At 36.4% G+C, this 27,389-nt stretch overlaps 2 protein-coding genes and 1 long non-coding RNA gene across 3 annotated transcripts; 2 read left to right on the forward strand and 1 right to left on the reverse strand.

The window, feature by feature from the left end:
• LOC109229787 (nucleolar complex protein 3 homolog) lies at window positions 1,729-12,275 on the forward strand. Its single transcript, XM_019395342.1, has 14 exons — window positions 1,729-1,838; window positions 2,081-2,250; window positions 3,523-3,692; window positions 3,780-4,000; window positions 5,091-5,299; window positions 5,418-5,520; window positions 6,500-6,663; window positions 8,103-8,241; window positions 8,574-8,747; window positions 8,822-8,949; window positions 10,155-10,478; window positions 10,684-10,823; window positions 10,924-11,021; window positions 11,621-12,275. The coding sequence occupies exons 2-14, from the start codon at window positions 2,093-2,095 to the stop codon at window positions 12,092-12,094; spliced, it is 2,502 nt and encodes an 833-aa protein (XP_019250887.1). The 5' UTR covers window positions 1,729-1,838; window positions 2,081-2,092; the 3' UTR covers window positions 12,095-12,275.
• LOC109241546 lies at window positions 13,972-14,828 on the reverse strand. The gene is made up of 2 exons (XR_002070253.1): window positions 14,606-14,828; window positions 13,972-14,230 (listed from the first exon to the last, which is right to left on the reverse strand). It is a non-coding gene; the product is annotated as an uncharacterized LOC109241546 (long non-coding RNA).
• Window positions 24,089-24,916, forward strand: LOC109237816 (uncharacterized mitochondrial protein AtMg00810-like). The gene has a single exon (XM_019404206.1). The coding sequence runs from the start codon at window positions 24,089-24,091 to the stop codon at window positions 24,914-24,916; it is 828 nt and encodes a 275-aa protein (XP_019259751.1).

The following is a 27,389-nucleotide window of genomic DNA, read 5'->3' on the forward strand; positions in this document are numbered from 1 at the left end:
AACAGAAGGGTTCGAACTTTGAAAAATGAGAAACTCGGGAAGAGAGATGAAAAAAAAAATTAATTTTCTTATGGATATGAAAAAGTGTTGCTAAAATGATGGGATTAAGAAATTTTTAGAGAGCAATATATGGAATATTTCTTATTCTAACTACGATTAAGACCTTCATTTAATTAGTTAAATTTAAACCAATGATTTTAAAATGGGACATGTGTCTCTTATTCAGGTTACAACTTGGGAAAAATGGAGATAGAGAAAATTGAGTGGAGTTGCATCCGTAATTGGCTAATGTTTGTAGTAATTTATGAATTATCTAATATTAGTAGCAGCTTTGCTCTAAAAAGCCAAACTAGGTAGTTCTTCTATATTTGTTGATTAATCATTTGAAGGTGTAATATTGGATTAGCCACTTTTTACCCCATGTTATTAATGTTTGGTTACGATTTAAAGATGTATCACATGTTAGCCATTCCATTTAAATATGTATATTTTGAAGAAAAGTACCTCCATCACACTAAACAACTCCAGCATTTATTATTAGACTTTAAATATTCTACAAAACTTCAGCATAATACACCGGGGTCCGAAAACTCTCTACAAGTGAAATCCAAAATATACGGTGCTGGAATTCAAATATTTATAGGTTCAAACCCCAGAAATAGTACCTTATTATGAACTCCAGGACACAATTATGAATTTTTGACTTCTACAAGTTGAAACTCTAGGATATTATCCTTGAGTTCAAAAGAGGTACTATTGGTGAAATATTCCTTTTAGGTTCAAACCTCAGCAAACAATTACACGATTATGGGTTCAAACCTTTATAGATTCAAACTAGTAACGATTACTGAGGTTTGAATCCTTTCATAGTATGTTAGATACTACCTTATTTTGAACTCCAGGAATCGTTCTTGAATTTTACACTAGCAAATGCTAGGAATCTTTTTTGGTACTTGGAATTCCAATATTGATTGCTAGAGTTGTTTATAAAAATAGCCAGATTTACAACTGGTCGTTCGAAAATAGCCCAATTTCAAAAGTAATTGAAATTTAGCCACTTTTTATGTAAAGATAAATCTGAGCGAAAACACTGTTCAAAATCCGGAAAATACTTCAGTATATTATGCTGGAGTTCCAGCATAAGTATACTTGAACTGCAACATATTATACTGGAGTTTCAGGATAGTATGCTGGAACTCCAGCATAATATGATGGAGTTCCAGCATAAATACACTAGAACTCCAGCATAATATACTGGAGTTCCAGCAAGTATAATGGTCCAGTATAATTATAGTGGAGTTTGGAGCACCAGTGCTCCAGTCTCCAGTATATTATACTGGAGCCAGCAAAGTATACCGGTCCAGCATAATATGCTGGAGTTCATACACAAGTGAACTGAAACTCCAATATATTATGCTGGACCGGTCTCTATTGCAGCAAAACGGTAGCTATTTTTCATTGACTTGATAAACGTTGGCTATTTTTGATTGACCAGTCCGAAAACTGGCTATACCGTGCTATTTTTACGTCCGTTAGCCATGCATTTGAAAATGCAACTAAACTCTAATAACAGGGCCTAAAAGTGGCTACACCAACCAATTTCTTCCATTTGGACTCTACTATTTGAATGGATCAACCTTCAGTGAAGCCTACATTCCTTTTAACTGGGCCGAAATAAACACTAGACCCAAATCCAAACCCAAACCTGCGTCCAAACTAATTCAGATTGAGACCTCAAATTAATTCCCACACTCAGCCGCTTCCCTCCTCCCCATTCTCTTTCTGCACGCACCACACTCTGCTCTTTCTCTCTTTAATAAAGAAAATCAAATCAAAGCGTATGTTCTTCTTCCTCTCTGCATAATTATCCCAAGTCTGTCTCTAATTCGTGAATGTGCTCTAATTTTCGTTTTAGCAAATATCAATGTTATGAAAATTTAACTGATTAAGTACAAAAGTCTTTCTTGAGTCACGCTGTGGGTGCTCACAGCTACTAACCTGTACTTTTTTTTTAAGAATAAAATAAATTCATGCTTAGTGAAGCTCATAGATCGTATTAATATTTTTTTCCCTCTTTCAGAGACCATTAGTAATGGGTAAGAAAAAGCAAAAGATTGTGCTACCGCCGGAGCTGCCACCTGAAATTCCTGATGAGGCAGTTGAAGTATCAGATGAGGACGTGGCTTTCGTTGCGGAAAATCGAGAATATACTGGCTTCTTGTCCAATCTAGATACTAAGTCAATTAATAAGTAAGCAATTATTGACTTGTATATATGCGTTTATTTTTCACTATTTTCTGGAATTAATGTACATACAGGAATTGCTGATCACTCATTTTTCCTGTAAAAAGTAAGAATTTGTATATTGTAAGATTGGATATGGTTTAATGTGTTAATTTTGACTTATTTGTCCGGAAATTGATGCATAAATGTGTTTAAGTTTGGCTATTATATGAATGTGGTATAAAGCTTTTGTTTTTGCTTGGATAATGTTCACTCAAAAGTTTACATATCCGAAAGCAAGGAAAGATGAGCTCTTGCAAAGGGGAATATACTGTTTTAATTACTTATATGCAGGAGACTAATATTTAAAATTAAATCTGGTATTAGTTCTTTTTGACAAAGTGGTTTTTCCCCTAAGGTTGCTTATGATTAAATGTCAACTTTCGTAAGGAAGAAGAAAAGTCATGGAAGGACGAATTTAAAATGCCTAGAAGGAAGGAAACTTATGCATTGTACTGTGTATAGCTGTGTTCCATTTGACACTTCCACATGTTAATGTGCTATATGGAGTACACTAGAGCTTCAGCTATCTATACCTCATATGATGTTTGGCTCACACGAGACTTTTTTGTTCGAATATTGAAAATCAGGTTTGAAGTGGTGGCAAAATTAACTTTAGCTTCCAGAGTTTGGCACTTTGTTCAGAAGTCAGTTAGTTGGAGCAGCTTTTTAAAATCTCCGTAGCTGAATTAAGCTATTTTAATGCCTTATCCTTGTTGGGTAACTTGTCAATGGCCCATAGTTGAACAATTTGAGAAGTTCTCCAAAGCTTGGAATCTTCTTAAGCTCTTGTAAATTGTGATCTTCTCACAGTATCCTGGATAGTTGAGAAGTTCTTCCAGATACTCCTGTAGTTATGGTCACTTTCATTATGTTTCTTAAAAATCGTGATAGTGATTGTCCTTGTTTTTTTCTGTTTCTGTCTGCTTAAATGTGGTTATCCTTCAGGTTCAGAATTTCTCTTCTGATGAATCAGATAACAACAACATCAGTCATTTCTTCTTTTTTCTCAAATAATATTCTGAGACTTAAAAAATATCAAGGAACTTTTATGTTTCTTGCTAGATCTCTAAGTACTCCCTTCGCATTTGGACGCCTGATACAACTTTGGGGTACATTTTAGATAGAACCTCTTTTTGTTAGTTTCTTATTTCCTTTTACTCTCTTGTGCAAGTCTATTAACTTTCTAAGTTGATGTCTTCTCCTCTTATAACTGATATTATTATTGTAATTGGAAAGGCATGTTACTCGTGTTGCTGATGTGAAAGAAGATGATCTCGAGTCTCTGTATGAAAAACGAATAAGGAAGAGGTCACTTGATAAAGAAGCAGAGGAACAGGGGCTAGAGGTTGATCCTGTGGATGCTCTTCCTGTGAAAACATTGGATGGAAAACTTTATTACCGGACAGGTACTGAAATCTCTTGTTCATTCGTCATCACCTGGTATTTGTATCTGTGCTAACTGTTAATTGGGTCTTAATTTTCATATTGTACAGTGCCAAAGGCTACACAAAAATCTGAAAGCGAAGATAAAGATGAAGCTAATGCTAACAAAGCTAATGCTAACAAAGATGGTGGTACTGATGCAAGTGTGGTGAGGTTGACTAAAGCAGAAAAGCGGGCAAAATTGAAGAAAATGAGGAAAGAGGCAAAGAAACAGGCAAAAGAGGGGGCCGAAGTAGAGGGAATTGAGAAAATACCTCAAGCTGAAGTCTTGGTATGTGCATTATCTGCAGCATTAGATATCCAAAAAGATACGCTGTAGTGTTAGGATCTTGGAGATGACAGTGCGAAGAGGGGAAAAAGGCACTTGAACTTTAGAAAAGAGTATATGTGATAGAGTGTGGTATTGACAGAAGTTCATGCTGGTTCCCCTTGTTGCACTGCCACTATACTGATAATGGTGGAGTTACTACCTGCTTCATGTTTTCCTAATTTTTGGTGGAGGAGGAATCTTAAAGCACTTGGATTGGTCTGAACTTTGTAACAAGTGTTGTGGTGTGATTTATGCTACGCATTTCCATGTCAGATTATTCTGGAAAAATAATACTCCCCGGACCCAAAAGTCAGAATGACCAATTGTCTTTGGCTGTTCCAAACGTACTGTCAATACTCTTTCAGTATATAGCATCAACAAAGTTCTGTGAGCTCATTCTTATATTAGTCCTCCAATAAATTAACCGGTACTATTAAAAGTCATCGTTAAGCAATGGAGCAATGCAAGGCGAGGTTTTATCACATTAAGTGATGCGAAGTGATGGGTTATTGCCTCATGGAAGAAGCTATATGTTTTAGATGGTAAGCTGCAAGGTGAACCTGCAAGAAGTGGTTGATTCTTTGAATCTAATTTCAAAAGATAAAAAAGAGGAAACATAGGGCTTTTTCCTATTAAGTACTAGGACTTCTCGTCATATACACTTCATTGTTCTCTTTTCTGTTGCTGTCTTCATTGTTCGAGCTTGTAGCAACCTCGTCTTCTACTACTTTTGTTTCTCTGCTCCTTGTGAATCACATCTTTCTTCTTATTTCTCTCTTCAACTCTCTTGGTTCACTTACTACAACAAAAATAGAAAACTGAATGCTAATAATTCTTTTCTATGGTTGGTTAATTGAAAAGTAACTTTGCAATTGAATTTGTCATTTTGTGGCCTTGTTGAAGTATATTTTAGTGATGTTTACTTCGGATTCTGGGGTTAACATTGTTATTACTGTATACTGGTTGCTTAAATTTGTAGAACTATAGTCAAACAAAAGAGGACACTTAAATTTGGATACAAGTATATTGATTTATACATCCGTGGTTTTAGGATGAGGTGAGAAAAGATATGACAGTAGAAGAGGACAATGAAAAAAAGAAGTTTAGACTGGCTGAGCTGGGAACTGCACTGCTTACAGATCCTGAATTAAACATCAAATCACTCAAGGAGATGCTGGAGATTTCTAAAGATGGTGATCGTGATATAGTGGTGCTTGCCCTTAAGTCTTTGTTGGCTGTTTTCAGAGATATCATTCCTGGGTGAGAAGTTTGCAACAGTTCATTGGCTGTTTGTAGTTTGCTTCTCCTAGTTTTTTTTAATTATTTTATTAACTTTGCTATGTAAACAATTAACTTTTATTTTCAATATGGGCTCCAGGTATCGCATCCGGCTGCCAACTGAAAAGGAGCAGGAGATGAAAGTTTCAAAGGCTATTAAGAAAATGCGATTCTATGAATCTACCCTCTTATCTGTATATAAGGTTGATTTGTGAATCAACATCTCAATAATAATTAATTGTACATATGAATTCAATATAGCTGCTAGCGCATACTATCATGACATGGTTTACCACTAAGTCTGTTCCATTTCGTTGCTTGTAATTTATAGTGCCACCTTTGTTTTGGAGCACTTTGTTAACAGACTTTTTGACCTTTTGTTTTGTGGATAGGAAAATATGAATCAGGCAATAGAAATTGTATTTTGTTTGGAATAAAACAGGAATATGTTTGAGTTGTTCTTGTTTCTGGTGTTACATGATAGCATTCTTGAGGTACTTTATGCAGATAAACGGGCTAGGACTGCAGTTATACTTAATGTATTCCTCCACATGTTGGGTTGAATTGTTGCATAGCAATTATTTTACGTATTTCAATTTATTATTACTTAGTTGAATAAACACTAGACATATTATTCTTTATCCAGGCATCGTGTAAATTTTCATAGCTGTGGGTTTTTAAATACAAAGAATTAAAGTAAATCCCTCACTTGAATATAAGTAAATAGGTTCGATGAGTGTAAGGGCTAGCTAGACCTACCTGCTATGTTAAGTATTTTCATGTACCGAAGACTTCTATTAAATAAATAGAAGTAAAAAATTAAGAATCTTTGACTTTGAAAAGGAGGTCAATCAAATGGGTATAATCTAAGTTATTATGGATGAATGTTACTTTTCTCAAGAGAATTTCTTGATATATCTCGTAACAGCAAGATAAGTAGCTGATATGAAAAAAAATTCAACATTTGAAGTAACATAAAATGTGGCTTCTTATTATTTTTTTTCTTTTTTTTTTTTGTTCTTATTTTTAAAAGGTCTTAGAAACTTAACTTGCATCCTTAGAAATGTTACTCATGTTTGTTGGATTGCAGAATCAAATATAATTCTAGTCTTTGCACATTTGACAATATTCTCTGTCAGATATTTTTGCTGATTACTCCTTTTACTATTTTTGTATTGGCAGGCTTATATACAGAAGCTGATAGCTGTAGAAAAGCAGGCTGTATACAAACGTGTCGCAGTTCGCTGCATCTGTACTTTACTCGAGGCAGTTCCACACTTCAATTTCCGAGAAAGTTTGTTAGCTGCTGTCATAAGAAACATAAGCTCTGAGGATGATGTATCGAGGTAATTATGCTTACTGCTCTTTTGGTTCCTTCAGCTTTTCCACTTTCCTTTATTTGGAGCTGGTTGAAGGATGAAACTTCCATCTTCTTATATCATTTGATGCCTTCATCAATCCTTTGTTAAGTTGTCCTATAATCCTGTTCTAGTGGCGGGAAATCTGCAGTTCTCACAACAAGTCTAATGTGAACTTTCTTCATCAAGTTGGTTTGGAATTATATATGATGCAAGACAAGCATCTACATATTTGGTTTCCGTTCTGATGTCATTGCAGCAAAATTAAGCTTTAAAATAATCTACAACTACAAGCACTGCTTTCATGGAAGGCCTGGTATTGAAGTGCTTAAGAGTGAGGCTGAACAAAATGCATAGCTTTAACGTGCAATGAGGTTTTGGAGGATTGAGAGACCCCATAAAATTGAGAGACCCCCTAAAAATCAGGTCTCAATTTGGTTAGTTGGAGGATTGAGAGACCCCATAAAACTGAAATGCACTTTTTTTTGATAACCGAGAAATCTTTGAGGGCCAGTAACCCACGGTTCAAAATGCAGTGGGTAATGGGCCCTCCCCTCTACCCTTCTCCACTTAAATACCAGGGCTTTTGTCTAGGGCAGTGTTCGAACCCGTAACATGCGCCTAACCGACACGTCATGTACTGTGCTCTTACCACTAAATCAATGCCTTGGGGGCAAACATAACAATGCACCTTTTTGTATGACCTAAGCTATATTGAAACTATTTGTTGAATCATTAAGGATTTGATATACATTTGTATTTTGTAAACCATGTATGAGAATATTAGGTGTTGGAAAGGAGTGAAAAATTAGCATACGAGTAGTTATGATGTGTGCCTATGTTGCGCGAACTCTCCAAAATGCTGCCGCACCCTTGTCGCATCCTTCAAAAATGCACTACTTTTGGACGATCCGACACACACCTGGCGACAACATAAGATGTGAGCTGTTTCAGATGAGGATCTAAGACACTGCACTTTATGGGCAGGATAGTTGACTTCGGCTTTTGCTGTATAACTTCTTTGACGAGGAAGTTCAACTCGTATTGCTATTTATATCATCTGTAATGTGGTATGGATATTTGTCTTATATTGCTTCTTGCCTTATCCAAAACTTGAATGTTAATATGTGGTTTAAAGATCTACTAAATTGCTTCTGTTGGCAAAAACTTGGATATTTACTATACAGTTCAGTACTAAAAAAATTCAAAAGCCTCCTTCCTCGAGGAAAAGCAAACACCAAAACCATGCACTTCAAAGTTTTGAGACGTGTTGCGTTGTTATGTAGACTAGTCCTCTCTCTCCACACATGCGTGCTAATTGTGAACAGAATATTCAAATAATAGAATTGGGCCTCCAGGTTATGATGCTTTTTTTTCAATTAGCAATTGTGCTCTCTCAAGTTTGTCAATCTACTGCTTGTTGACAGGAAACTTTGCTGTTCTACTGTTAAGTCACTATTCACCAATGAGGGGAAGCATGGTGGTGAGGCAACTGTGGAGGCTGTTCAAATGATCGCAGACCTTGTTAAAGATCATGATTGTCAACTACATCCTGATTCCATTGAGGTCTGCAACTTTAATTCCAATACATTGGCTCTAGGCTTTTTCGGTAGATTGTTTATGATGTCATCTTGAATTTGAAGCACAAATCCTGGTATTGGGCCAAAAAGGACGAATATTTCAATGTCGATGTGATGACTGTGTCAAACATTTGGAAAGATAATGGTGATCTTTCAAAATGTTGCTAGTCAACTTATGACAGTAATACTCTCAACAATGTTCATTCAAGTATCTGGAAGTCTTGCTTAATTTTAGTTGGCATTTAACCTTAAGGATATAGTTTTTGATTTAGCATTGGGAAAACTTATTATCTTATGACATGATTTTGTGATGCTCAGGTGTTTATGTCTCTGACATTTGATGAGGATCTTGGGAAGCGTGAAAAGCGAGATGCTGATAATAAATTTAAAAGCAAAAATTCTAAAAGGAAGAACCTTAAGGAGCTGAAAGAATCAGCTGCAAATGAGAAAAAGAAAGCACGGAAAGAGATGATGTCAAAGACACGAGAAGAGGTATTATTTTGCCAACATAGTCTGTATTTGGCTTGTTAACTATAACCTCATTTGCACATCTTCATGTTTTACAGGTTACTGCAGAATTGAAGGCTGCTTCATTAACTACCGATGTCACTGAAAGGAGAAGGATGCAGTCTGATGTATTATCAGCTGTCTTTCAGACGTTCTTTCGTGTCCTAAAGCATGCATTAAGGCCTCGGTATGTTCATTTTGCTGATGATATAAATGGAGCATGTCAAATAATGAATTCACTTACCATGAACCCACCAGATATGAACTTGAACCACATCATATAACTAGTTCCCCTGTGAGAAAATACCAGGACTCCACCTTTTTAAGTGCTACCTGGCGTTTATTATTATTTTGATGAAGTTGGTAATTTTATTGATTTAATGAGAAATCCCCTCATACAAGGTGTATAGGAAAGTGGAGAATCTCACACAAAAACATGATCCTTTACAGGGAGCTATCTAGCTTTTATATAAAAAAGAAGAAAGACAAATGAAATCCTAGGAGAAAAGAACACATGACTGTCAAACCAGTCATTCATGTCCTTTCTCTATGCAAAACTATAACTAGCCATTAATGGTATACAAAGAAGAGGACGAATCAACTTTGCAGTAAAGGCCATTTTATGAAACCAGAAGAGATATCTGAAGAAGATGAATATCCATGATGGGGGAAAAGGGGAAAGCTACAGAAGTTTTTTTTGGATAACCGAGAAATTCCCGAGGCACAGTGGTGCATGTTACGGAATTTGGTGGATAATGGCCTGCCGCTCTACCCGTCTCAACTTAAATACCAAACTTTTGTTTGCATCTCTCATATATCATGAGACTTCTTGCCCCATTATCTCCTATTGATTATCGGACTTCTAACCTCATTTATATCATTCCTAATTCCACTAATTCTAGGATTGGGAGATGACTTCCTAATTCCTCTAGTTATAGTGTTACAATTATTGTATGACTACATAATACACTCGATAGTAGCCATCATAACTAAACATAATAAAGACATGCTTGCAGAGATTTATGTGATGTAAGTTCTAATCCCGAATAAATTGCTACTGACGTTCACTGGGTGATGTTTTACATCTTTCCAAGTGCTGGAACATAATGTCAGCTTGTAGAACTACATTAACTGATTTTGAAATAAAACTTATCTAACAGAAATTAGTGCTTATGGTGCAGGTTGCTGAAGTCTTAATTCAGTTTGAGTTTGTATCACAAGAAACTCATTCTGGTTTTGGATATCCAAAGCATCTTGGATGTTATGTTTAAATTTTGCTTTATTAGCTCCTGCATCAGTACAGTCTATACTATACTTGACCACTGTGTTTACACTTAATGCCTTTCACTTAATGCTGTCTCAAAAAGTAACTTCTCTGTTATTATTACTCAGATCAAAAGCAGGTTCTTCACCTCAGGCACCTGGAAGTCATCCACTTCTTGCTCCTTGTCTTAATGGAATTGGGAAATTTTGCCAACTCATCGACTTAGATTTCATGTCCGATCTTATGAATTATCTGAGGAAGCTTGCCGGAAGTGGCAACAACTCTGGTGATTCTTCCATGGTTGGTTCAGCATGTCTGACAGTATCTGAAAGGCTCCAGTGTTGCATTGCTGCTTTCAAAGTGATGAGAAACAACTTGGACGCACTGAATGTAGATCTTCAGGATTTCTTTGTCCAACTTTACAATCTGATAATTGAGTATAGGCCAGGAAGGTAAATCTGTGCCTATCAAATAACTAAAGTTCAATTATTTGACACGGGTTATCTTTTTTCTTAACCCACTTCAGTCCTCTTGGAAAGAAGGAAGATTGTCAGAACGCAGGGTGGGGGGGGGGGGTCTCAATCCAATGAGATTTTGTAGATTTCTGTTAGTCTGTGGTTACATCTTCTAAAGCTAACCATTTCTCTTCGTAAGCAGGGATAAAGGCGAGATCTTAGCTGAAGCTTTCAAGATAATGCTTTGTGATGATCGACAACATGACATGCAAAGGGCTGCAGCTTTCATAAAACGTTTAGCTACATTCTCTTTATGCTTTGGGTCTGCAGAGTCCTTGGCTGGTAAAAGCATATTTGGCTAATCATTACTAGACTGCTGTATGTTCTTAACCAAGCTTTTGTATGTTATGATTTATGCTTCTCATTTGTCAAACTGTTGCAGCCTTGGTGACTGTGAAGCATCTCCTTCAGAAGAACGTTAAATGCCGGAACTTGTTAGAAAATGATGCTGGAGGTGGCTCTGTCTCTGGTGCCATTGCGGTGAGAACCAAATCTTCTTTCTGATTAACTATATGGTCAAAAGGTGCTATCTTGATTAAGGCTAACTTCACCCACAATGTAATAGTGTTGACGTATTACATAAGGTGGTCTTAACTTTTCTCTTCATTGAATATGGATCATTCAGGCACATGATATTTCTTGAAGAAAATAAGAGAAATACACCCCTTCTGTTTTCGGACATCCCTGATTTGTTTCCCAGCTTCTTTTCTGTACTTTCTTTTGGGTGGGGGATCAGGGAAGGGGACACTGGAGGGCATGGTAAATGTAAGGCGTGGATCTGTTGACATTTTGTGGTATAAACACTTTATAGAGCTTTATATCTCTCCATTAGGGAAGCTCTGGATATGCTCATTGACATTTGTTTCCTTGTGCCACTCATGGCACAAAAAATATTCATACTGAAATTACTCAACATGAAAAAGAGAAAAGCTAAGCTCTGGATATGCTCATTGACATTTGTATGCTTCATACTGAAATTACTCAACATGAAAAAGAGAAAAGCCTTCCACTTGTACCATTCATATTCAGTAGATAGTTGAACCACTAGAAATGCTGATGGCAATTCTTTTCTGTTGCAGAAATATCAGCCTTATGCAACTGACCCGAACCTTAGTGGTGCACTTGCTTCAGTGCTTTGGGATCTGAACCTTTTGTCAAAGCATTGCCACCCAGCTGTTTCTACAATGGCATCCAACATTTCTATGTTGAGCACTGGCGAAAACCAGGTTTACCTGTCCAACAAATCTCCTACACAAGCTTTTAAGGAGTTGTCACTTGAGCAGGAATCATTCATCGTAAAAAGTGACCCCAAAAGCTCAAGTACCAAGAGAAAAAAAGGGAATGCCTCACTAGAGCATATTAGTATGGGGTCTGACCTTGATATCATTGCTCAAATTGATGAAAATGATGTTAGAAAGAAACTCTCTGAGCATTACTTGCTGCTTCACGACATAGCTGAAAATGAAAGACTAAGAGGGGAATTGGCTCGGACAACATTGTCTCTGAAGCTGCACGAACAATATAAAAAGCAGAAGAAAAGAAGAACAAATTAGGTATCTGTTGTCTACAATTTTGTAGGTAGATCTATTTAGCAGTTTTCAGCATTCTGCAGTTTTTCTGGATAGGAGAGTGCAACTCGCGATTGTTTTGTACAAACTGGGCATAATGCCTATTTTTCCTTCCGATTATGAAATTGATCTCATTATTTATATCGATGTTCAGAGGTATTTACTCCTTTATCTTCTTCCTCCCCCTCTTTCCCAACTAATCTTGTATATTCGGTTATTAATTGACAAGATGAGACAAGAGAAGAAAAATGAGGGTTTATTGTGTTCCATAAAGTATTTTACACACTGCATTATGCCTTTTGGTTTCTCATTATGTAAAATGAAGAATGGTTATACTGATGTCCAGAAGGTTGTTTTTGCTTGGATAAACAAGATGAAAATGCTGAATTTTCTTTGTGATAGATGATAGGAACAAGGAATTCCTACAAAGATTTGCCATGTTGTTTATGTGAAATCTTCGTAGAGAATTTGTATAGCTAATCTCAACTAGTTTGAGGTTTTGCTGCTCTTAGTTGACATTGACTAACGAGTGATATATGGATATTAATTTGTTGCCAAAAGTGAATTTGATGGCCATATAATCTCCTCTTCCTATATAGTGGCCTCTGTAAAATTTTGTGCAAACGAGTTCACTCAATATTAAGGTACAACCGAAACGTATGCCCCCAGCAGGCATTGCTGCTAACGTCTAATTTCTTATTATTTTTGGTCATATGTACCTCGAAATAATATATTCTGAGGTCGTACTCTGTTTATTAGATCTAAAAAATGAACAAATTTAAAGCTAAATTACAAGAAATTGATTTTCGTTGATACCAAATATTTAGATGCATATTGACCTTTGTATTTCCACTTTAATCATTCTTTTTGGGACAGAGGGATCAACATTGTGCTAAATAGATTGAACCATTTGAAACTGATGAGTTTACAAACTTATCATCCTGATCATACTACCATTACATTTTCAGAAGATTATTTTCAGAAGATTACCAACATAAATCTCTCTTGAAAATACCAATTTCCATAGCTGAGAATTTCCATATGTTCTGATGTATCTTTTCTGGGAAGAGTATTAAAGATAGCAAAGATTTGGCAGACTGTCACGGTGAGCAGAGACGGATCCAAAATTTTGAGTTAATGGATTCTGAGATTCTAGAAAAGTCAGCTTAATGAGTTTTTGGATAAATTATTTACGCATATGAAGTGAATTTATTAATACAAATATAAAGTATTAGCTAAACCTACTGAATTCTGCCAAACCCTTAACTAGAACTCCAACTACCCCTGACTGTGAGGCACGCAAGCTTATATCAACAGTCTTTGAGATTCTTGGAGGTGCAATATTACGTCGAGCTTGCTTTATTCTAACGGGAGCAATAAGCTAAGCCTTTTGAAGTTACGTACTGACTTTGCAACCAACATCTTCATATTAGATATTAATACAGCATCATCTACTCTTATTTATTTTTCCTTCTCAATGTAGATTTGACACTGACATATTACCTGTCAATGGTCGTCTAGGTTTTATCAAACAGAATTAGCTGCGAATGAACGCTAATTGTTGCCAATCTGAACCCAAACCGAACTGAAAATAAGAAAAATGGACGGAAAAGGGTTAGATGTGTCCCTATACGATTAGAAATTAGTTATAAGTATCCCTCGTTATACTATCTACCCCTGCAGTTACTCATTTTAATATTTTTGCCCTCACATCTAACAGACCCTTTTTGGTGGACACGTGGCACGATCTTAAATATCCGAATCATTTTTCCTCTAGTGTCCGAAACCACCAGATCCATACCCGAAACCCACAGTGAATTCTTCATACATGAAAATCACTTTGGTGCACTGAAATCTTGATCTGATGCAAACGAAAACATGGGTCTGCTTCTAATTTCTTTGTGGAAGTTGAATTACAAACAGTAGGCACTTGTATACAACTTACAAATCCTTCTCCTCTTGTAATAATTAAGAACCACATATCAAGAAAAGTATACTGGTACTGCAACGAAACTATTAACAACACAATCAAAGCATCCACCCCGAACAACGAGCTTCCTTTCGACCTCCGCCTCCCATGGTGACCCTCCGGAAAACTTTTTTCAGTAGCCTCCATCACTTCTTCACATGAAACAAACCATTGAATATAAGAAAACTGAAAATTACAACTAGAAATAATAGTACAATTGCAGCAATTTTCAGACTTATGCAAAGTTCCTGAAGATGAACAATTGATGCATTTTCATCTCACAAATGTCAACCAAATCTAGTCAAAGTTGTCCCAAATAACCTCTTAATCTGGTTAAATCCCATGACCTTCAAGGTTCAACAATGGCTTTTTTTTTTTTTTTGTCAACCAAGTTCTCAGATTTTTAGCAATTAGATTCATCTTCTTCAATCAAAATTTCAGCAGTGTACTAACAATTGAAGCTTAATAAACAATACTAATTAAAACAGAAGCACCAACTCGAGCAAACATCAACGAAATTAAGGTACCTGATTCTTCTTTTTTCAACTTCAAATTTCAAACCCACTTCTAAAGTTCAAAGGTTGTTCATCAAGAACCTATGTTAAAGAATTTTCTGATTATCTGTTTTGATTCCAGCATCCTCAGATCGGCTGAACCAAATTCCTGCATATAAACGTAGGAAAGCCATATGTATGGGTTAAAATCATTTCGGATTTTTTGGGGGTGGGTTTGGATATCGGGTTGTAACTGAACGGGCAGGGTAAAATGGTAGATGATTTGGGCATTTAAGATGGTGCCACGTGTCCACCAAAAAGGATCTGTTAGATGGCAGAAATATTAAAATGTGTAACGACAAGGGTAGATAGTGAAGGATAGTATAACGAGGGATACTTGTAACTAATTTTTGATAGTACAGGGATACATTTGGCTCTTTTCCGAAAAATGGAACCAAACTAAATATATTTCCATTCAATATGTCTTTTATTCTAGAAACTGAAAATTCAGATCAAAATATAATTAAATTGAACAGAACCAAGCAATGAACACCCTTATTTCAATATAGCAATTTTTTTTTTTAAAAAATGACCCTCTATTGCCCCTCAAAATTTTAATAACCCATGTTTTTCTCCATTGACACAAAATGTCTCTCCGGCCCAAACATATTATATTTAATAGCCCGAAATATCTATTTTGTATATTTTTTGTATAGTCAGTCTATTATATATAAATTGTATAGTGACAGTCTATTTAGTATATTTTTTTTATAGTGATAGTCTATTTTGTATAGTGACAGTCTATTTTTTGTATAATGACAATCTATTTTGTATATATTTTGTATAGTGACAGTCTATTATATATATTTGTATAGTGACAGTATATTGTATATAAATCGTACAGTGACAGTATATTGTATATAAATTGTACAATGACAGTTCATTTTGTATATTTTTTGTATAGTGACAGTGTATTTTATATATATTTTGTATAGTGACAGTGTATTTTATATATATTTTGTATAGTCACAGTCTATTTTGTATATATTTTGTATCCCGAGCACTTTTATCTATCCAACGTGTATAGACTGTTGTATGATGTATAAACGTGTATATATTATTCTTTTACCTTAACTTTTTCTATCCAACTTGTATAGACTTTTGTATAGAAATTTTTAGTTAAGAAGCTGCTGACATTTCTATTAAACTAAAATCAAAGAACGGTAATGAACAAAAATAATAGGTCCACCTCCCAGTAATAAGGCCAAGGATGTTTAACAAGTTCAGGTCACATTCGACTGGCCACTCGTTAGTGGTACTGGGGGAGAATTTGGACCTGTACACTCTCAAATTAATGGAGAATGTTAGAAAAAAGGTAATGAACCGGACACTACTGAACCGGACAAAGAGTTGTGCAGTCACTATACCAAGAGATGGTAGCACTAGAACATGGTACAGAACCGGAAGCGGAGAGGGAAGAAATATCCCTCTATCTCTTAGAATATCCATTTCTGCAACACAAACAAGAATCCTATCACAATCCATTTCTTCAAGCTTTGGTGCTTCATCAACAAAAGTATTGATCAAAGGGTCGTTATTCCCTTTATTTGATGGACAAACAAATTCCCACCATTTATCCACCATTGCTTTTTTTGGATCTTGAACCTCTATACCAATAGGTTTTTCTCCCCAGAAATATGGACTAATCATGAACATCCCAGAAAACTTCATTCCTAGAGCTTCGTCTGATTTCCAGTAATGTGTGGTGAGGGACCGGAGGAGCAGAAAGAAAAATAGCCCTTATTATTGTCTTTAGGCTATGATTTGTATGGGGTAATTTTGTGGGTACCAGGTGATATAAATCTTAAGATTAATTATATCTATTTTTTCATTACTTAGCGTATGTCATTAGCTAGTTAGTTAGCTTAGTGGTTAGAGTGGTTAGTTAGGAATAGTGACATTTGTCAGTTAGCTGGCTTTGTTATTACATACGTGTACATAGTGGGAGGAGCTCCACTCAATTGCTCACTTGTATGAATTGAACAAAATGATTTTCTAGAATGTTTATTCCTCCCTCTCTCTCTCTCTCTCTCTCTCTCTCTCTCTCTCTCTCTCTCTCTCTCTCTCTATCTTCTTCTCCGGTCTTCTATGTATTTTCATGGCGTGAGAGATAAGCTCTTCCACCATTGAAGCTCGACCTGTGCAGAGCTCAGTTGAAGGCAAATTACTGTTTCATTGCCGGATTTTGATACGGTATTAGAGCGAGGCCACAAATTCTAATTCATTCCTTCAGAATTTGTCAGATCTAAATTTATTACTTCGATTTCACTTTTGATCGCACACATGCGGACTCTCTTCTCGTCAGTTTAAGTCATAGCCTTTGGAATATTCTGTTAGAGTCCTAAATCTGTAGTTGCGACCTTTTTATTATTTGATTAGCTGAAATTCGTACCTTATACGAGATGGTTACCGTCGGATACGATGAGCAGTCTACACCGACCATGGCTGAATCTCCTAATCAGCCAACTATTGATACTAGTAGTCCTTTTTATATGCATCCTTCTGATAATTCGGGAGCAGCATTAGTTCTTGTTCCATTTGATGGTTTTGGTTATCGATCATGGAGACGAGGTGTGATGAGAGCCCCATCAGTGAAGAATAAACTAGGCTTTATCAATAGGGATTGCAAAAGACCAGAACCAGATTCCTCAAACTATTGATTGTGGGAGAGGTATGATGATATGGTGACTTCATGGATTTTGAATTCCTTGGCAAAGAAAATTGCAGACAGTGTTGAGTATGTGACAAATACAGACGAGTTGTGGAAAGAGCTTGAAGATCGATATGATCAAACTAATGGAACAAAATTATACCAGATCCAAAAGGAGATAAATGATTTGTCCCAAGGAGCCCTTGATCTTACTAGTTATTACACTAAAATGAAAAAGCTTTAGGATGAACTCACTACTCTACTTGCCAGATCTCATTGTACCTGCAATTGTACATGTGGAGCTAAGGAAAGTATTCACAAAGAAGAACATGATAGGAGGTTAATACAATTCCTTATGGGACTGAATGAAACGTACACTGTGGTTCGAGGTAGTATCCTCATGATGAATCCTCTTCCTACAATTGCACAAGCTTTCTCATACTAATTCAAGCGGAAAGACAGAGAGAAATCAAACCTCATAACCACCTGGCTCTTGAGTCATCATCCCTAAATGTTAACACAAGCAAGACAGGATCGTTCAAAATAAATTATTCTCCCAACAACACTCACAACAACAGGAACAGACCTTTCTGTGACTATTGCAAAAGACCAGGGCACAAAAGAGAAGTGTTACCAAATCAATGGCTATACTCAAGGTCTAAATCAAAATCACAATCCAAATACAAGTTACAATCAACCTTCCAATTTCAGTCAAAATCCAAGACATAACTTTAACTATGGGAACAATCCAAATGTGAACTAGAATACTAGGTTCAATAGAGGAAATAGGAGAATGACTAATGCATATGTAGCAGCCACAGATACTCAACATGCTGATAATGAGAGCTGCACTTTTCAGTATTTAAGCCTCACCAAGGAAGAATACAGTCAGCTAGTGAGCCTGCTACAGCAATTTTAATCAGGAGGAAGAAGAGACTGCACAAACAATGCCAACATTCCATTTGGAGCAGCAAACCTTGCAGGTTGTTTCAAAAACAAAACTGACTCATGGATTGTAGATTCAGGGGCATCAAATAATATGACCTTTAACAGATCCTTGCTAACCAACATAGCAACTTTACCTTATCCTTTACTTGTCATACTTCTAAATGGTTATAAAGTGAAGGTGACTGAGATTGGTAATGTTGTTCTTTCTCCTAAGATCACTCTAAATAGGGTGATGCTTGTTCCTTCCTTTAGATACAATTTAATCTCCGTTCACTCCCTCACCTCTTATCTCAGTTGTCTTGTTGCCTTCATTAAACATTGTTGCATACTACAGGACCCTTCAATGAAGAGGCCTCTAGTGATTGGTAGAGTCAAGGATGGGTTTACATCTTGTGCCCAAGCTGCTTGAAGAACAACGGTGCAAACCTTGGAGTAAAGTCCAATGATTACTTATCCACTCTTATCACTTGCTGCACTTGTAACACACAATGTCCATCTCATTCTGTTGTAGATGTTCCTTCTTATCCAGTTGTAGATAGTTCAAGTACTGAAGAACAATTTTCTTTTGTAAATTCATCCTCTAGAACTCCAAGTACAATTTCTCATCTGCGTGTTGGAGACAGTGTGGATGTTCTATGGCATAACAGACTTGGACAAGTTCCCTTTGTAAAAATAAAAAATATTCCTCCATTCCTGTGACTTTTTCTTCCAAACAACCTTTCAATTGCACCATCTGTCCAATGGCCAGACAGGAAAGGCTACCATTTTCCCAGAAAACCAACACAACCAATAAAATTTTTGAACTCTTACATGTCGATTTGTGGGGACCATACCATGTGCCCACACATGATAAAAACAAGTATTTCATGACCATTGTGGATGATTTCAGTAGGTCCACTTGGACTCATCTTCTATCTAGTAAAAGCAAGACAAAATTACAGAATAATGCACTTCATAAGTTGACCTTGCACTATTTTAGCCCAGTTACAAGTTTGCAAATGTGTAGCCAAATATCAATAAGATCTTTTCTTTTCCCATTTCCTCTAATTATAAAAACCTCATTTATTCCTACCTACCCCTATTCTAGCTCTCTCCACATTTTTCACCCATAAATATTTATTTTAATTAATGAAAAAGAATCATATGCAAACAAACCCATTCAGTCAACACTCATTCGTGCCTTCTTCCATAACCAATACTTCTTTGTTTTTTTTTAAATTTTTTTTTGTATATCTTCAGGTTTATAAATATCTATCACAACTACAAAACGCAAAAACAGACGCGAGAAACTAAAATCTCATCTCCTTAATGCTAATCTTGTTAAATTTCGATTATGATTTTGTGAGAAATTTGGAGTGGGTATTGTTTTAACTTATTAGAAATAGTCTAAGTAGGTTGTATACAAAGTTTGAAGTTATTTGCTGAAGATTTGGACTAGTTTTATACAAGGATTGCAAGTGAAAATCGCACAAAAATTTCGTCAGCGATGCTTATACACTTTTATACAATGTTATACACTTTTATACAAAGAGGTACAATATGTATATAGTTGCATAAAAGTGTATAAAGATGTATAATGATAGAATGAAAATATTCTTGATACACTATGTATATAGGTGTATAAGAAGAATGAGAAGAAGAAGAAGAAGAAGAAGAAGAAGAAGAAGAAGAAGAAGAAGAAGAAGAAGAAGAAGAAGAAGAAGAAGAAGAAAAAGAGGAAAATGCGAGAAATTCACCAAATACTTATAAATAATGTATCAACCTTGGATATAATAGTGTATAAGTTGTGTTTATACACTATTATATACTCCCTCTGATTCATATTAAATGAGATACTTTCCTTTTTAGTTTGTTCCAAAATAAATGACACATTTCAAAATTTGGAAATAATTCAACTTTAAACTCCTCACTTTACCCATTTTACCCTTAATGAGACGCTTTTATAACCACACAAAAGTCATGGCCCCACAAAAGCTTTACCCCTTAAGCTTTTAAGACCACAATTTTCAAAAGTCTTTCTTTTTTCCTTTAAACTCCGTGCCGAGTCAAACTACCTCATTTAATTTGAAACGGAGGGAGTACTATTTATACAATATTATACATTATTATACAAATGAATCCTATCAATGAAGCTTCACGTGTTCTTCTTCTTCCTTGGGCATCCTCTGAAGTTTAACTCAAATATAGCCTAAAGCTACTCCAAATCACTTGAAATTTAAGTTTTGAACTCATCTTGACGATTCCAATCAATTGAGACAACACCCATTCCAAACAACTAACAAATCGGAAAACTCAATTTCTGAAATTTAACTCAAATATAGCCTAAATCTACTTCAAATCACTTGAAATTTAAGTTTTGAACTCATCTTGATGATTCCAATCAATTGTGACAACACCCATTCCACACAACTAACAAATCGAAAAACTCAATTTCTGAAATCGAATCTTCGAACCACTTGTAATGGTGACTTTTATTTTTCAAATCCTTAGTTAATCATTGAAATCCGGAAAAGAAATGAAGGAGAATAACAATAGTAGAGAAATTTTGTGGTGCAAAGGATGACATGGGAAGGAGAAGAAGAACCAAGAAAAAAGGGGAACGAAGAAAAAATGGGAACGAAGAAATAAGGGGTGGGATAACTGGTGAAAATTAATTTTTAAATTATGTACAACCTGGGCTATACTGGGTAAGGACTTCAAACATGAGCTATTTTCTAATGGGTTGTTGGACCAAGTGACAAGGGATGTGATTTTCAGATTATGTACAACCCGGGCTATAAATTTTTTGAACTCTTACATGTCGATTTGTGGGGACCATACCATGTGCCCACACATGATAAATACAAGTATTTCATGACCATTGTGGATGATTTCAGTAGGTCCACTTGGACTCATCTTCTATCTAGTAAAAGCAATGTACTCCAAGTACTTAAGGGATTCATTAGTTTGGTAGAAAATCAGTTTGGAGTAACTGTAAAAGCTATGAGAACAGATAATGGATTAGAGTTCACCAATACAGAAACAAACATCCTATTCCAATATAAGGGTATCATCCACCAAAGAACTTGTACCTACACCCCACAACAGAATGGTGTAGTGGAAAGAAAACACAAGTATCTCCTTGAAACTACCAGAGCACTCCTTTTCCAATCAAAACTGCCACTAAGATATTGGGGTGAATGTGTACTCTGTGCCACCTATATCATAAACAGACTCCCTTCTACCCCTATTAACAACCAGACTCCATATGAACTACTATACAAAAAGAAGCCAAAATACTCTCACCTAAAGAGCTTTGGCTGCCTGTGCTACCCTACTATACCTAAACCTCATAGGGAAAAGTTTGAGCCCAGAACAACACCACATGTTTTTGTTGGCTACCCTTTCAACGCAAAGGGATACAAAGTTTTAAGTCTAGCTACTAGAAGGGTCACTGTCTCCAGAGATGTAGTCTTCAATGAGTCCATTTTTCCATTTGCAGCCAATATGGATGCATCTTCCCAACCATGTGTTCCTCATTCAATTCCTTTTATTGAACCTCTATGTGAACAATACAAACATCTGAAGCTTTGAATGATCAAGGGAATGCTGACAGCACAACCAATCTTATGTCACCTGCACATGATCACTCCTCATCATCTTCTGTGATGCCTAATTCTCCAATACCATTTTCACCACAGAATCACATTGAACAACCCCATGTAGAACCCACGCAGCTGAGACAATCCTCAAGGACACATAAAGCACCTAGTTATTTGCAAGATGATAATAGGCTACATAGACGATATTTACACCCTAATTCTACCATGCTTTATCGTTGTTTTATAGGCTAAATGATAACAAAATGCTCTAATCGGTGTTCTTTTGCTTTGCAGGGACTAATCCAAGTTAGGAGGAACTATGGAGTGTTTTGGAGTCGATAATGTGAAGAAAGCATCCAAGCAAGAAGCACTCGAGCGGAAAGAAGCAAAAAGGGTCTGGAATTGAATCCACCGCGACCGCGGTGGGATCGCGGCAGGCCACAAAACGAAGGCAGAATGTTATGCTTTCACCGCGGTCGCGGTGAGCTGTGCATTTTTCTAGACTTTTGGGACCAAAGTGTAACTCAAGGAAAACTTGTTCCAAACCCTTATAAACTCAAAAAGCTCGCCCAAGAAAGTTTTAAGCTTGTTTTTAGACTACTTTGGAGGAAAGAACAAGTGTGAGAAGATCAACCAAACATTAGAGTTTTTCTATCTCCTTTTATTTCTTGCAATTACACATTATGAACAACTTTATAGTTTTATCGTGTTTTGTTATGAGTAGCTAAACAATTGATCTAGGGTTGATGGAACCAATTGTTGGATGAAGTTTTGATTCAACTTTGTTATAATCGAGCCGGGTATTATATGATTGTTCAACTACGTTTCGTATGGTGATTAATTGAATGGGCCCTTGATTAATCGTGTCTAATTGCCTTATATTGCTTGAGAAAGAATATTAAGTTAGACTGCTGTTGAACAACACCACTTTTGGGTAATTGAAGAGATTCATTACTTGAACTTAAAAGTGGGGTTAGAGATAACGAAACTTTGGTGGGATAATTCGGAGCTGCACATATTGTCAGCTAGAGTAGTTCGAGAGAATGCTCTAGTAAATTATCGTAGTTGATCGAGAGATAATTACGATAACCCATAGCTCATAGTCCTCATAGGGTATTACGGCGAGATTATAGCAAAAAGAGTTAAGACCTAAGCTAGCAATTGGGGAAATCAATGCCCTAGACCTTTTTACCATTGAATTATCTTTGATTTAGCATATTATTATTTTTAATATCATCTGAAGTAGTTAAACAAAAACCCAACCTTTATTGATAAAAATCTTGCATCTAGAATTTGTTTGAGTTGATAATAGCATTGCCAAGAGTTGTAATAGATAGGTTAGTTCCCCGAAGATTCGACTCCGGATTTAAAACTGGATTATATTTGCAACGATCGCTTTGTCTTTTAGAAGACATAGTTGGGCTTGAACACAAGACTATGTGCATTCTCTACCTAAACTTAAACCAAATCCTAATTCTCTTAATGCTTTATTTTCCATAAACCACCATGTTGCCTCTGATCTATTAACTCCTGACAATTAAGTTTTTGTGAGAAATGCTTGTTATGACAGGGAACCATCATCATATGAGGAGGCAGCTATTGATCCTACATGGCAAACTGCAATGACACAAGAATTTGAAGCTCTATACTCTAATCACACTTGGGACTTAGCACCTCTACCACCTGGGAAGCAAGCAATTGGGTGCAAGTGGGTTTACAAGGTGAAGCATAAAGCTGATGGTAGCATAGAAAGATTCAAAGCCAGGTTGGTTGTCAAAGGCTATACTCAGCAGGCAGGAATTGACTACACAGAAACATTCTCACCAGTAGTGAAAATGACAACAGTAAGAGCACTGATATCTACAACATTGAAGAAAGGGTGGTGTATATCTCAACTAGATATAAACAATGCCTTCGTCCATGGGGACCTTAATGAGGAAGTGTATATGCAAGTTCCACCTGGACTTGTTGTGGATAAACCAACACTGGTTTGCAAGCTAAACAAATATCTCTATGGCCTAAAACAGGCCAGTCGACAGTGGTATGCAAAATTGACTGAAGCCTTATGTTCAAAAGGATATACACATTCCATCAATGACTACTCACTTTTCTATAAGAAAAATGGAAAATCCTCAGTATATGTTGCACTATATGTAGATGATGTGCTGCTTACTGGGACTGATCAGGAAGAGATCATATGATTGAAGGCCTTCTTGCATGAGCAGTTTAGGATCGAAGATCTGGGCCAACTGCATCATTTTTCTGGGACTAGAAGTGATGTACAAGGATGATGGTGTCATAATCTCTCAAAGAAAGTTTGTATTGGACATGCTGAAAGAGTACAATTTCCTAGATTACAAGCCTTGTTCTTCTCCCTTAGATCCTACCATAAAGCTAAAGGCCAAAGATGGTACCATCCTACAAGATCCTACTTACTATAGAAAGCTGGTGGGGAAACTAAATTTTCTAACCAATACTAGGCTGGATATTGCATATAGTGTCCAACACTTGAGCCAGTTCATGCAAGAGCCCATAGAACCTTATTTGAAGGCAACATTCCATCTGCTCAGGTACTTGAGAAATGATCCTACTCTGAGAATCTTCATGTCTAAGGATTCAGATTGCACAGTCAAAGCATACTGTGACTCTGATTGGGCAGCCTGCCCAGATTCCAGGAGATCCATTACAGGTTATTTGGTACTTCAGGGCAATAGCCCTATCAGCGGGAAGTCTAAGAAACAGGAAACTATATCACTGTCCTCTGCAGAAGCAGAGTACAGGGCCTTAAGGAAAGTAGTGCGGGAATTGGTATGGTTGAGCAGACTGTTTGAAGAACCGTCTGTCTTTTTTTCGATGCCTATTTTAGTGTTCTGCGATAGCCAATATGCACTTCACATTGCCAAGAATCCAATCTTCCACGAAAGAACCAAGTACATAGAAGTGGACTGTCATTTTGTACGTGATCAATTACAAGCAAGACTTGTTTCACTTCATCACATTAGGACAGATAGTCAACTAGCCGACATTCTGACCAAAGCTTTAACTGGAATCAAACATAGTGCCACATTTGGCAAGTTGGCTGTGTTTACCACATCTCCAACTTGAGGGGGGGGGGGGGGAGGGTGTTAAGATTAATTATATCTATTTTTTCATTACTTAGCCTATGTCATTAGCTAGTTAGTTAGCTTAGTGGTTAGTTAGGAATAGTGATAGTTGTCAGTTAGATGGCTTTGTTATTACATCCGTGTATATAGTGGGAGGAGCTCCTCTCAATTGCTCACTTGTATGAATTGAACAAAATAATTTTCTAGAATGTTCATTCCCCTCTCTCTCTATCTTCTTCTCTGATCTTCTCTGTATTTTCATGGCGTGAGAGCTAAGCTCTTCCACCATTGAAGCTCGACCTGTGCAGAGCTCAGTCACTATTTCATTGCCGGATTTAATAATAGGTTTGGCCCGAGTGGCTATAAATGAATTTTTCTCTTTTTTTAAGCATATACTATTGGACCTAAAGGCACGAAGGCAGAAAACTAAACTTTTAAAGTGTTCCTTTTTCCGTTCGTCTGAAAAACAAATGATTTTACATACTTATGTTTTGTTTTCATTATACTTTTTACTTGTACTGCAACTTCAGATTGTTCTTTTTTCACTCATCTATTTTTAGCCTTTTGAGTAAGATTGGCATAATTTATATATCTTCTAATTGCGCTGCCAAGCAAATATTAACTGCTGTTGATTTGCTATAATTTGGAGTTCTAGCGTTGAAGTCATCCTCTCTTCATTGTAAAGAACTTTTCAAGTCATATTTACCACTACATAGCCATTGAGTAATTTATTTTTTATTAAACTTTCTATAGGTAGAAGTTAAACTATCACTACTAAAAATTTGGAAATTACCGACCAAAAATTTGCAACCAAAGTTGGTTGGTCAAAAAAAGCGACCAACGTTGGTCGCTAACGTGGAGAAAATTATTAAATAATTATTTTAAATAATTTACCGACCAAGGTTGGTCGCTTTTTGGTCGGTAAAGTGGTCAACATGTTGACAGGGCTGGTCAGACTTGCTTGGTCAAAGAAATATTAAAATTAGCGACCAACTTTGATCGCTAATGTGGGACCCAGTTATAACGTTTTAATAATTATATTATTATTTAAAATATTTTATAAAATATAAATAAATAATATTTAAAATTGTCGACCAAAGTTGGTCGATAATGAAAGGGGAAGCAAGTAGCGACCAACTTTGGTCGCTAATTTGGGATCCAGTTCTAACGTTTAATAATTATATTATTATTTAAAATGTTTTATAAAATATAAATAAATCTTATTTAAAATTAGCAACCAACGTTGGTCGCTATTTTTTAATTCTGGATAATTAGCGACCAAAGTTGGTCTCTTTTCAGGTCAACTGTCACGATCCGGATTTTCCACCCTCGGGAGTCGTGATGGCGCCTACTAGTGAAAGCTAGGCAAGCCAATCAACTGAATTATTTGCCTTGTTTCCATTTTTAAATCCGTTAACAGTTATAATCCAACGGTTAATAATCAACAAAATTTAACAAGCGGAAGACCTAATTTCAAGTTTTATAATACTGCTAATACCATTCCATAACAACAATACCCAAGATTGGTGTCACAACTTCACAAACTGTCTAAGATTACTAATAATAAAGGTCTGAAAGAAATAATACAATACTGTCTCTGGGGATACAAGAAAGAAACAGGAATAATAGCTAGAAGGAGACGCCAAGGCCTGCGGACGCCTGCAGGACTACCTCGGGTCGCCTGATGGACCAGAAGCAGCAACCTCAATGCGGTCCGGAATCTACAACACTGGGATCTGCACAAAAGAGTGCAGAGTGTAGTATCAGCACAACTGACCCCATGTGCTGGTAAGAGCCTAACCTCGGCGAAGTAGTGACGAGGCTAGGACCAGACTACCAAGAATAAACCTGTGCAGTTAAATCATATACGGCGGAGCAACACGACCAGAAATGTACAGCTAAGGATGGGAGGGGGAAGCATGCTGCGGGAACATCGAATAATAACAGAAGAACAACAATTAAATATAAGGATAGCCACAGTTCAAATGAAGATAGGAAGGGGGATCATGTTGCGGGGTACAACAAGTATCAACAAAAATCCAACAATTAAATGTAGGGAAACCATAACTCAGTTATCAATAAAAATCAGGAAAATCAACAACAAGTGCATGGAATCACCCTTCGTGCTTTAACACTCTCTCACCAAAATAATGCACAGCATCACCCTTCGTGCTTTAAAACTCTCTCTCCAAAATAATGCACGACATCACCGTTCGTGCTTTACACTCTTCCTCACCCAAGCAACAATCACAAAGCAATTTGGGCAAAGGAATAAATAACATCACATTAACATCAAGTATTAACAGGAAATCAGTAAGTAAGCGTAAAAGAGCACCATAACTCAATTACCAGTAAAATCAGGAAAATCAAGGACAAGTGCACGGCATCACCCTTCGTGCTTTTACTCTTGTCCTCACCATGAAAATCAGTATAATTGGCACGGCATCACCCTTCGTGCTTTTACCTCACATAAT

This window comes from Nicotiana attenuata, chromosome 1 (genome assembly GCF_001879085.1).
Source record: "Nicotiana attenuata strain UT chromosome 1, NIATTr2, whole genome shotgun sequence".
In the NCBI taxonomy this organism is placed as follows: domain Eukaryota; kingdom Viridiplantae; phylum Streptophyta; class Magnoliopsida; order Solanales; family Solanaceae; genus Nicotiana; species Nicotiana attenuata.

Excerpts from the sequence above, each read along its gene's own strand:
- LOC109229787 (XM_019395342.1), top strand. The coding sequence starts at position 2,093 with ATGGGTAAGAAAAAGCAAAAGATTGTGCTACCGCCGGAGCTGCCACCT. Across the intron at positions 4,001-5,090 it reads TACCTCAAGCTGAAGTCTTG|GATGAGGTGAGAAAAGATAT; the intron begins GTATGTGCATTA and ends CCGTGGTTTTAG. Across the intron at positions 8,748-8,821 it reads TGTCAAAGACACGAGAAGAG|GTTACTGCAGAATTGAAGGC; the intron begins GTATTATTTTGC and ends CATGTTTTACAG.
- LOC109237816 (XM_019404206.1), top strand. The coding sequence starts at position 24,089 with ATGTACAAGGATGATGGTGTCATAATCTCTCAAAGAAAGTTTGTATTG.